This window comes from Geotrypetes seraphini, chromosome 3 (assembly GCF_902459505.1).
Source record: "Geotrypetes seraphini chromosome 3, aGeoSer1.1, whole genome shotgun sequence".
In the NCBI taxonomy this organism is placed as follows: domain Eukaryota; kingdom Metazoa; phylum Chordata; class Amphibia; order Gymnophiona; family Dermophiidae; genus Geotrypetes; species Geotrypetes seraphini.
In genome coordinates this window covers 340,288,074-340,299,788 of record NC_047086.1, presented here as the reverse complement: position 1 = coordinate 340,299,788, position 11,715 = coordinate 340,288,074, and the positions used below count along the sequence as shown (strand labels likewise).

The 11,715-nt window shown below is 44.0% G+C and overlaps 1 protein-coding gene and 1 pseudogene across 1 annotated transcript; both read right to left on the bottom strand.

The window, feature by feature from the left end:
- Positions 1 to 258: 258 nt before the first annotated feature.
- On the bottom strand, positions 259 to 10,282 carry LGALSL (galectin like). The gene is made up of 5 exons (XM_033939839.1): positions 9,844 to 10,282; positions 9,470 to 9,541; positions 9,282 to 9,370; positions 8,656 to 8,833; positions 259 to 1,262 (listed from the first exon to the last, which is right to left on the bottom strand). The coding sequence occupies exons 1-5, from the start codon at positions 9,874 to 9,876 to the stop codon at positions 1,119 to 1,121; spliced, it is 516 nt and encodes a 171-aa protein (XP_033795730.1). The 5' UTR covers positions 9,877 to 10,282; the 3' UTR covers positions 259 to 1,118.
- LOC117358208 lies at positions 6,088 to 6,606 on the bottom strand (annotated as a pseudogene).
- Positions 10,283 to 11,715: the final 1,433 nt, after the last annotated feature.

Here is an 11,715-nt window from a genome sequence, read left to right as displayed (position 1 = left end):
TTAGTACAAATAACTATCCCCCCTTTTACTAAACCGCAATAGCGGTTATTAGTGCAGGGAGCCGTGCTGAAAGCTCTGCGCAGTTCCTGACACTCATAGGATCTCTATGAGCATCAGAAGCAGCGCAGAGCATTCAGTGCAGCTCCCTGTGCTAAAACCTTTATCGTGGTTTAGTAAAGGGAGGTATATGCCAATCAGTATGAACTATAAACATTTGGAAAGTGAGGCATGATGGGGAGGGCAAACCAAAACAAATTGTATTTTTCTAGACTTTTATTTTTCAAGAATATATTTTTGTATTGAAACATTGGGCCTACATCCTTAACAAATTAAAAAAAATGGCAGCCTCATGTCCACACTTGTGCATCATCATTTAAAAATAATTAACACAAAGCACCAAATGAACATTTTATGAACAAGAATCAATTCTTGGTACAAAGAAAATCCTGACTACATAGAGAATTACTTAACTATTCAGGAAGAAAGGATATACTTCAAGACGAAGCGGTCTACTTTACCCATACAACCCAAGACATTTTATACATTCAAAATTCTTACAGATTGTAACTTCAATAACATTGCTTGTTGCTCTAAAAATCCATACAATGAATATAAATAAATAAACTATTAAGCTTTAAAAGTTGCAAGAAGAATACATTGTGCAAAAACTTTGACAACCTACGTCCTATGCAAATACCCTGACTAAAATATAGATTATGGGCCGTATTCAATGAAACTTTTGCACAGATGTCCTTTGTGAAGCAGGCCCTTTGTGTGCCATCCTAAGCCATCTTGGTGCTGAAATAATGGCTGCACACAAGTGTCTTATTTGTTCAGAAGTTGATTATAGCACTTCCAGAACTTCTGCGTCTTGGAAATCGATTGTACAGCAATAGAAATGATTCCAATGGTAGCCATTTTTTTTAGCCCACCATTTTGTTTTGAAGAAAAATGACTTGACCTGCCCTTTTATCGAGTGTTCTTCGTTAAAATCAAAGTTCAATTCATGTTTAGTCTTAGAAAAGAGAAAAGTACCGTAGCATGTACAGACCCAGCTGTTCTTCCTCCTCTAAGTAAGCAATGGCACCTGAATCACATTTCCTGGAGATAGAGCAAGGTCAACCGAGCTTAGTAAGCTGCAGGTCTCCATTAATTTTTATTGTATCGATTGCCGCTAATGTTTGTATACGATGGTAGAAATCAAAAAGCTGACGTCCATCCACAAATACTCGAAACCGTAGGTGCTCACAAAGTATTTCGACCTGTAGAAAAATAAAACAATAAGACCACTACCAAAATTTAAATAAATTTGATATGATATGTATTTGCAACATTAAATCATTCAATGAGCTCTTGTAAAGGATAACTGAAAGTGGCAAACATAAAAATTAAATTGTAAATAACTATGGAGCCCATTTACTAAAATACAGAAAGTTTTTGTGTTTGTCTCGCTTTAACAGCAAAAATGAAAGCACTGTAAATGCAAAGGCTGTACGGTAATTGTTTGGGATGTATGCAGCATGTCCCCTGCAATTACTGCACTGAAATGCACGTTACTGCACAGATATAATTAGCATCTCCTCTTGAGGAGACGATAAGTACTCCCACAGGAACTGTACAAGTATGTGGTAAGTACCATGTGCAGACATTCTCTGCTGGCTAGGGTGGTGAGCAGAGGGGAGTAGGGTTATGAGTTGAAGGTGTCTCAAAAAGGTGGGTTTTAAGCCTACTTCTGAATAAGAGAAGGGATCTCCCAGAATTGCTCCAGGTTCTTTCATAATCTCCAATCCCAGGTAGTTACTTTAACCCTACCAATAACCCCTACCAATTCCTGCTCCCTAAACCAGCATGCATTTGGGACTATATTCAGGAACTGACACTGAAAAATGTTTGTGCAGAATGCATCCTAGAAACTGCGCTCCAAGTTGCGTGCCTTGTATAGAACAGAGCCGATTTCTGAACCAAATTTGGGGTACGAGGATTTACATCAACTGAAACCTGGTGTAAATCCTGGCGTGTAGTTAGGTGAAGAATCCTAGGATTCGGTCACAATGCCCCTGCCCCTACTCTGCCCACACCCTCTTTTGAATTGCACATAGATCTTTATGGAATATTGTGTTGCAAGATGCGCGTGCAAATCCAAACCGTTGCCAATGAAAACCCAATTATAGTATGTCATTTTGCACAAGTAAATTTCTGTGCCATTTACAGAATCTAGAGGTTAATGTGCAAATTAGCATGCTCTATCAAGCCATTGTAGTAACAAGTTACCCACTCGCGTGCCAAGAGTGCACGCTAATTTGCAAGCTAAGGGCCCCTTTTACGAAGCTGTGGCAGAACTTCTCCCATAGCAAATGCACTAAAGTCCACTGAGTTCCAATGGGCTTCGATGCATTTGCCATGGAAGAATTGCTGCTGCGGCTTTGTAAAAGGAGCTCTAAGTGCTTTAATGTACTTTGGTAGAAGGACGCCAGGGGACTTTATTTTAATACGAAACAAATGGGCCCACATTAGCTCACACAATATGCAGTATCAATTTATTACTACTGTTAAGATGTATCATCTTGTATTTTGGTGTTTTTGTTTGTATTATGAAGTACGGTATGTTTGTTTCTGGTTTTAATTTGTTTTATGTCTTATATTTACTTATTACTTTAAAAACATATCGCCACTCCCTTTACAAAGTTGCAATAGTGGCTGCCACGTGGCAAACGCTCCAATGCTCATTAAATCCCTATGGGCATTAGAGCAGCAACAGACCATAGATTGCAAAATTGATAGATGACCACTGTGTGCAGTGTATACAAGAACATACACAAGAAACAAACTTAAACTATACACAAATATACAATAATCAATTAAATCAATTAAAGTACACAATCCACAGAAGCTTTATTCAATAAAAAGCCTTTAACTTTTTTCAAAATATCATAACATTTTTCTCTACAAGAAGTGCTACTGGAAACAAATTTTTATCTTATTTTAAAAGTTTCATAAATTGCTAAATCATGGTACAACCAAATCTAAGCAACGCACAGTAATAAAATAAGTCAAAATTTGAAAGGAACTCCACAATTAAAACACACACACACATACACACACAAACAAAACCCCCCTCAAATGCTAACTAAAAGCTACGGAAAATAAATGAGTTTTCAAATTCACTTTAAACTGTTTCAAAGATGTTTCTAGATGTAAGTGCTAGGACAGTGTTTTTCAACCTTTTTATACCTATGGACCGGCAGAAATAAAAAAATTATTCTATGGACCGGCATCGGTCCGTGGACCGGCGGTTGAAGAACACTGGGCTAAGTCGTGGGCCAGACCCCGCCCATCTCTACCCAATGTCCACCCCAGACCCTGCCCCCATAATAGTACTAATTGCACCTTGCACGTCCCTTGTCTCATCTGGAAGCCTTCCCTCTGACGTTGCTACATCCATATAACATTGTTTATTGTTGCTGAGTGCAACTCTAATTAATCTGTAGTGTGGCATGCACTTTTAAAAATAGTTGAAAATGAAATAAAAATTAATTACTATAAAGAGCCGATGAGAAGAATACCATGTTAATCTTGCCGCGATGAAAGGATTTTGAGGCGGTGAGTGGTGGGGCTGAGGCTCATTAAATATATAAAAAGTGAAGAGCCCAAAATACTCAGAATATAAATACAGTTTTCAATTTCTGGGCAGAAGTTGGTTCATTTATTGTTGGGAGAAGCATATGGCATTTTTTAGGCCATCAGTCAGCTGAACAAAAATTGAACTCTCACAAACACCAGAATTTAAAGTAACTATCTGACAGGATGTTTAGTAATTATGGGATGAGAGATTATGAAAGAGCCTGGAGTCCTTCCCTTATTCAAAAGTAGGCTTAAACCCCACCTTTTTCAACTCATAACCCTACTCCCCTCTGCTCACCACCCTAGCCAGCAGTTTAACCATCCCCTCCAACTGTAACCACTACCCTGGCTTTCTGTTTGATTTAGATCAGTGTATCACAAACTGTGTGCCGCACAAGATTTCAGGTGTGCCGTGACACGCCGGGGAGGAAGAGAGACACCAGCACCAGCTGACTGCCTACAGGATATGTCTCTCACGGCGAAAGGCGCATCCTATTGGCAGTCAGCCGCCGCCAGTGCCTCTCTTCCTCCCTGGCGTCTCTCCTCCTCTCCGCGTTTCTTCTTTTTCTTCACTCTCACTGACGGCTCAGGGCCCCGTCTGGAGGGCTTCCGCACACGCGCAGATGTCAACAGGATAATGTCACGCATGCGTGTGACATCATCACATCGATGTCCGCACACTTCCAGGTGCCCTCGAGCCGCCAATTTAGGGTGCAGTGGCTCGCAAAGTTTGCGAGACACTGGTTTAGATTGTAAGCTCACTCGAGCAGGGACTGCCTCCTTTGTAACTCTTCACAGCGCTGCGTACATCTGGTAGCGCTCTAGAAATAATTAATAGTGGTAGTAGTCCTGCACCTCCACAGCTCCCTCGCCTTGGTAATTCCCTGAGATTGGGGCTCTGAGTTAGTACTCCACTGGCTTCACCAAGCAAACTGTTTACACCAGTGGTCTCAAACTCGTGGCCCGGGGGCCACATGCAGCCCGCCAGGTACTATTTTGAGGCCCTCGATATGTTTATCATAATCACAAAAGTAAAATAAAAGTTTCTTGATAATATGTCTCTTTAGGTATAAATTACAATATTATTATTAAGACTTAGCCAAAAGGAAAGATTTATAAACTATAAAGAATTTTACCTCATGCAAAACTGTCATTTCTTTAATAAGACTAACTTATTTTTTCTGAGGCCTTCCAAGTACCTACAAATCCAAAATGTGGCCCTGCAAAGGGTTTGAGTTTGAGACCACTGGTTTACACTATCTTCCAGATGTGGAATCCAGCTCACGTCTGACCTCACCATTGGTTGATGGATTTTTTAAAATGATTAACCATTATAGACGTTATACTTATTAACCTGTAAACATGTACCAATTAACCAGTTTGGACCCTGTACCTCACTCTGAGAGTAGAATGAGCAATGAATTATTATTATCGTCATAATGTCACTTTTTGATCCTTTGATGTCAGCTCTTCCTATATCAGTTGTGTGGACACATTCTATAACCCAGATGCTCGCATTTACATGCTCCTTGTGCACATAAATATATTAAATAGTAGCCCTTATGTGCATGTGTGCACTTACCTATGAAAATGTAAGCAGGGAAAAATTACACTTTCCTTTATAATGGGGGGGGTTTTCCCCCAAACTCCCCAACGGCAGCACCAAAACTTCTAAGTAAAGTGGGGGGGGGTAACCCCCACACACCTCCTCGGAGCGTTTTAAATTTAACTTTTAACCCGGCGCGCTGACGTCCTGTGCGCATTTGTCTGAGTTCCTTTGTCCGTGCGCGATTGTCCCGCGCGCTTTCATCTATGTACTGATATCTGAGGTCTTTTTTTCTCCACTATTTGAAACTTGTGCAGTCTCTATTGATATAATTGCTAATGTGCTTAGCCTGTTTTCTGGTTAAACTCTATATTTTTTTAGGCTTTGCTAGTAAGATTATATAGTTTATTCCTCTTTATAACTTTGAGTGTAACATCAGTGGCATAGCAAGGGTAAGAGGTGCCCGGGACAGTGGCACATCTCCCTAGACTCTGCCCCCCCTCCTCCCGCTCCCCTCTGCTGCACGCACCCCCCCTTCTCTTCACTTCCCCTTTACCTCTAGTTGTTCACTGCCGCAAGCAGCAAGAACTTCAACATGCTCCTTGCGACCCCCGTTGGCTCTTCCTATGTGTGGCACCTGAAAGTGATGTCAGCGGAAGAGAAGACCCAGTCACGAGGAGCACGTTTAAGTTGTTCCTCGCAGTGGTGAACAGCTAGAGGTACGGGGTAAGAGAAGCAGGGGGCATGCATGTGGCAAGGGGAGGAGGGGGAAGAGGCAGGGGGGCGGAGAGAAGGAGGGGAGCTGGCGCCCCCACCAACACGGCACCCGGAGCGGAGTCCTCCCCCCCGCCTCCTCCCTACTAAGCCACTGTGTGACATTCCTCTATGTGTCTGCTTACAGAATTGTCCCCTATGTGTACATCACCTAAAAGTAGACACAATAGCCCGGATTCTCAAATCGGCACCAATTTTCTAGGCGCTGGAAGCCATTTTTACCATTTTTGTTTTTTTAAATTTTCTCATGTTTACAAAAAAAATTCTCATGAACGCCAGCAGAAACCCTCTTTATGCTTCCTCTGTTCTAGCAGGGGCATCTCCTCCTTTGGTGTTTCTTGTGTAAATCACCTGGGCCTGGTGCTTGGATACTAGTTTAATTAACCCTTTGTTAAGCAGCTCCTGAAGAGCAGCTCTGGCTAGAGAACCTCTGATTTTCAGCCTCTCCTAGACCACAACAGGTGTGATGAGCTTCTAGTTTGGAACTTCTTTACACAGTTTGTCATATGTAGCTTTGTCAACGAGAACCAGGTTGTTTAGTTTGTCCCTCAGTTTTCCGTTGGACCACTTCTTCTTTTTGGCTATTCCACCGGATTTGTTCACGGGGTCTTTGTCCTTCTTGGCGGACTTGCCTGCATCTTCTTCTTGTCATCTTTGGGTGGCATGGTGCAACCGCTGCCTCTCCTGCAAGATGTTGGCCAGAAAGGAAGAGCCCCTTTGCCTGTAACTGGTAGCCATTTTTAACCGAGATTTCAGACGCATACTGGTGCCCAGAAAATCGGCACTGGAATTGCGCCTATGCAGGTGCTGTGTTAGGAGTCACTGCCTAGGAAAAGGATCTAGGTGTCGTTGTTAAGGATACGTTGAAACCCTCAGCTCAATGTGCAGCAGCGGCAGCTAAGAAAGCAAACAGCATGATAGGAATTATCAGGAAAGAAATGGAAAACCAAGATGAAAATGTTATAATGGCCAGTACTGGTCAGACTTGCACGGTCTGTGTCTGCATATGGCCGTTTGGTTGAGGGTGGGCTGGGGAGGGCTTCGATGGCTGGGATGGTGTAGATGGGCTGGAGTGAGCTTTGACAGAGACTTCAGTAGTTGGAACCTAAGCACAGTACCGGGCAGAGCTTTGGATTCTTGCCCAGAAATAGCTAAGAAGAAATAAAATTTAAATTGAATCAGGTTTCCTGTTCATTTGCAAAAGTTATAGTTCAAAGTCTAATAGATGCTGGCACTGTCATCTTGAAATAGGGACACTGGATCATCTATTGTTCTATTGTCCCTTGATACTCAATTTTTGGAAGTGGATATGGGGACATATTAATAATATACTGGAATCATCGATTCCATTGTCCTATGACGTAGTGTTATTTGGGACTTTATTAAGACCTACGAGTCCAATTAATGCAAGCAAGAATAGATTACTTCTTGTTATGACAGGAGTTGCTATGCAGCTAATTACAAAAAATTGGAAAAACTGGGACAGACTAAATCATATCTTTTGGTGGGAAACCCTGAGCCAATTTTTATAGATATGAGCGAATGAACTTGGAACAATTGGGACACTATAAAAATGTAATAAGACTTGGAGTCCATTAGCGACATTTGTAAAAACTGATCAATAGTATAAGCATTTAATTTCAGAATGAGTTTCACACACATGCAGGGAGGGAGGAAAGGGGGTGATATGTTCTTATATTATTATTTGTATATTCTATTGCACTTTCTCTTTATTTTTTAAAATTAATAAAGATATAAAAAAATAAATAAATTGAATCAGGTTGAGCAGACTGGATGGACCATTCGGGTCTTTATTTGCCGTCACCTACTATGTTACTATATGTTACTCTATGGTAGAACTGCACCTCGAATACCATGTGCAATTCTGGTCGCCAAAGCTCAAAAAAGATGTGGATAAAGGCAAGCCGGTTAATGTAGTATATCTAGATGTCCAGAAAGTTTTGTGGTAAGAGCAGTTAATGTAGCTGGTTTAAAAAAAAAAAAAAAGATTTGGACAAGATCCTGGAGGAAAAGTTTATAAACTGCTGTTGAGACACACATGGGAGAAGCCACTGCTTGCCCTGGATCGGTGGCATGGAATGCTACTATTTGGGCTTTTACCAGATGCTTGTGACTTGGATTGGCCTCCATGAAGACGGGATATTGGGCTAGAAGATGGACCATTGGTCTGAGCCAACAGGGTTATTCTTATGTACTTATGTAGGTGCTTTAGGCCACTGAATGCCAAAGTAGGCATGGCCAACGCCGGAAGTGATGTTAGGCGGCTTAAAGCACCTACATAGGCACGATTCACGCAAAGATAGGTGCAGGAAATGTAGGCCCGGAAAACCCTGGCCTAGATTTCCGGTGCCCATCATTTGTGTTGGCGCTATTCTGAAACTGGTGCTGATGCATGCGATCGGCGGCCGCTGATATTGGTGCTAGTTCGAGAATCCGGGCTTGTGTTTTCTGAATCCTGCGTTTATGCACAAATACCCCTGAGCAATTTTTAAATATTTACTTGTTGAGTGTGCATCTTCAGTGCTCATCACCATAAATTATCCCCATAATGAACAATCTCTGGTACCTGTTACAAGCCTACAATCCAGTCAAGACAGATAGACAGACAGGACACAATGAGAAGAGTGTGGTGAAAGGCAGGGCAAATGCCTGACAAATGTAAATTTTGGCATGTGCTCCGAGAGCTCACTTACCCTAAATGGTTGATCAGGGATAAATGGAAAGTATGAAATAGCCGATTCTGCATCGCCCCATTCGCCGGAAACACAAGAGTTCCTGAGGAACTGCCTCTCTGTAAACACAACTTTCAGTTCTATAGCCACATCTGCAGGAGGATCTTCTGATTCCCCACAAGTTAGACGGATGTCAAAACTGTAATACACATGGCACCAATTTTTTTTTTTTTTTTTTTTTAAGAACACAAAATAACTTTGTTAAGCATCTCTGGCTTACAAATCTAGTTTCCTATACATGAAGTAGGAACTGTAAAGTCATCACCATCAATAAAAAAGGAATTATCCTTAAAAATACTTCCTGTTCTTTTTTTTTTTTTTTTCTTTGCACTGAGTCTAATGTTTGGAAAACTGGCCCAAACCATTTAAAAACCACATTCCTCTTGGGATCTGGAGGAGAAATTAGTGCTCTATATTTAGATGTCTTAAAAAAAAAAATAAAAAAAACTAACCCAACACAGGCAATGCTCTGACCAGTCCCTGCAAATTCTTTTCATGGGAAACCGAACATTTAGGCAGGGCTCCTCCTTAGCTAGGGAGGTTAGATGCAGAAACCCTGCAAGAGCATTAACCAAAAACCGAGTTACCTCTCAGGGTTGAGGTCCACGATGCCCATCACCAAGATCTTTTTCCCTGGCTTCAACCCTCCTTTTATTCGACCGCAAAAAGGAACAGTCTGAAAGAGAGGGGCATAATCATTAGATGGAGTCTGACATTCCAGGAACAAAAATCACAACTTCATTGCTGTAGGCCAGAAAATGACAAGTAAATTTACCAGGCGTGGGAAAAGCACTTCTGCTTGGACCGGAGATCCTAAAGAATTGTTCAAAAGATCGCCATCTATTTTCTATAGAAGAAGAAGAAAAAAAAAAAAGACAGCCCCTGATGATGTTAATTCATTTGAACCTGTTACACGATTTCGCCGCTCAGGAGAAGGAGCAGGCAACGTGGCCAGGCTCCGGATCGGCTCTGCACTGGGAGGCTGGCTCAGAGGGACCCGGGTTAACCCTCGCTGCAGCCTCGAGCCCATCGGGTCCTCTGCCGAGGGCACAATGCGCTCGCGCCGCCGGAGCGGCGGGCAAGAGGCGCGCGCCGGAGCCCCTCCGCCCATCCCAGGAGCCGGGCATTGCCCCCGCCAGCGCCACTCACCGGCCCGTCGCTCTCCACCAGCGATCCCGCCATCTTGTTGAAGAGTGCCGAGCGGTGACGGAGGCGACGGTGGATTAGCCGCTGGAGGAGGAGACTGGCGGGGAGGGGAGAGCAGGTTCAGGGCTGCCGGGGGGGGGGGGAGGGAAGAGGGGAGGAGTGAGCCCGGCTGAGACTGGCAGGAAGGGGAAGGCGGGGCAGGTGAGGCTCACAGGCATGGGAGAGAGGGGATGCCAGGTGTGAGGCTGGGCAATAGGAGGAGAAAAGAGGGAGGGGCGGGTCACAGGTGTGAGACTGGCAAACAATTGTGGGGGAGATAAGGGGCAGGAGACTAGGAGGGTTGAGACTGGCAAGTAATGGAGAAGGGACGGGGGGACAAGCAGGGAGGGAGAAGGGAGGAAGGGGCAGGTGTAAGACTGGCAGGCAGTGGGGGAGAAACGAGGGAGGGTCAAAGGTGTGAGACTGGCAAACAATGGGGGGAGATAAGGGGCAGGTGACTAAGAGGTGTGAGACTGGCAGGTAATGAAGGAGGGATAGGGGAGAAGGGGGGAAAGGGCAGGTGTAACACTGGCAGGTAAAGGGGAGAAAGATTGGCAGGCATATGGGAGGGGGGATTAGGGCAGGTATGACACTGGCAAGCAAGGAAGGGGCAGGTATAAGACTATCAGGCAACTGAGAAAAAAATACTGGGAGGGATAGGAGAGGGAGGCAGTGAAGTGGACGGGAAGGTAGAAAAGGAGAGAGCAGGTGGGAGACTAGTTGGCTAGGGAGAGGAGAATGAGGAGGAAGGGGCAACTGGCAAGTGTGAAACTGGCAGGTAATGATGGAAGAGGAAGGGGCAGCTATGATCTGGCAGGTAAAGGAGGAGAAGGTAAGTTATGAAACTAGCAAGGTGTGAGACTGGCAGATATGAAACTGGTAGTAAATGGGAGGGGGCAGTTAGTGGCAAGTAATTGGGGGGGAGGAGGTCTGGATAGGTGTGAGACTGGCAAGCAATGGAGAGAAGGAAAGAGACTGAGGAAACAAATGCTTGGGAATAGAGGGAGCAAATATGACAGGGTGGGAGAGGGAAATTGGGAAGCTATAAGGGGCCAGAGCTCTAGAGGTAGTGGGTCAGGCGGCCTCTATGCTGATGTGTTCAGGCTCAGTCAGGAGAACGCCTGATGCCCAGCTAGCAGGGGAAGAGAAGATGCTGCCAGGCCTATGATCAGCGCTGATCGGCAGCAAGTGTGGCTCTCCGGCCCTAATGCTGCCGCTCGAAATGAACTGCTAGATCTGGCTGGCCCGAAGTTACTAGGCCGCGTGGTCTCCCATAATAAAGACCTCTATTCCCCATTGCTCTGCAAGAAACATCTCAGCCGATCCATTTTCTATCCTGTCACAGGAGGCGGGGCAACGGTATCCCCGCCCTTTTGCATCGGGACAGCAGCAAGATTAAGGCTGTCCGAGCGAGGGCCGTCCCGGTCCCTTTGCCTTCTTGCACGTCGGATGGTGGTAGGACAGGGGAGGGGCGCAGGTTTCCCTGCTGTGAGAGCAAAGGCGATCAGATGCAGTTAAGCCATTACTCTGCCGATTTCCCTCGAATATAGCTTTTCGGATTCATTCATTCAGATCTGATGCTAAAATTTCATGTGTTGTTAAATTATGTAATTCAAAGTGCTGAATACAGCTAGTATGCAAACAGAAGCTATAGTTCTGGTTTACTGTAGCTGCCAGCCTTCCCTGGTTTTCTGCTTTCAGGTTTGGCATTGAGAGCCACAAGGGGAGCCAAAGCATTCAAACATTAAACCACCTTAACTCAAGGCATATAATTTATATAAGGATTTCAGAATAAATTAAAATTGGTTTCAGACTGGTTTTTGTTTTATCTAAAAA

What these genes read in the sequence shown, in the direction of transcription:
- LGALSL (XM_033939839.1), bottom strand. Translation starts at nt 9,876, where the DNA reads ATGGCGGGATCGCTGGTGGAGAGCGACGGGCCG. An exon ending in TGGTGGAGAGCGACGGGCCG is followed by an intron (nt 9,542 to 9,843) that starts GTGAGTGGCGCT and finishes CTTCTTCTATAG; the next exon opens with AAAATAGATGGCGATCTTTT. An exon ending in TCCCTGATCAACCATTTAGG is followed by an intron (nt 1,263 to 8,655) that starts GTAAGTGAGCTC and finishes ATTTTTCTACAG; the next exon opens with GTCGAAATACTTTGTGAGCA.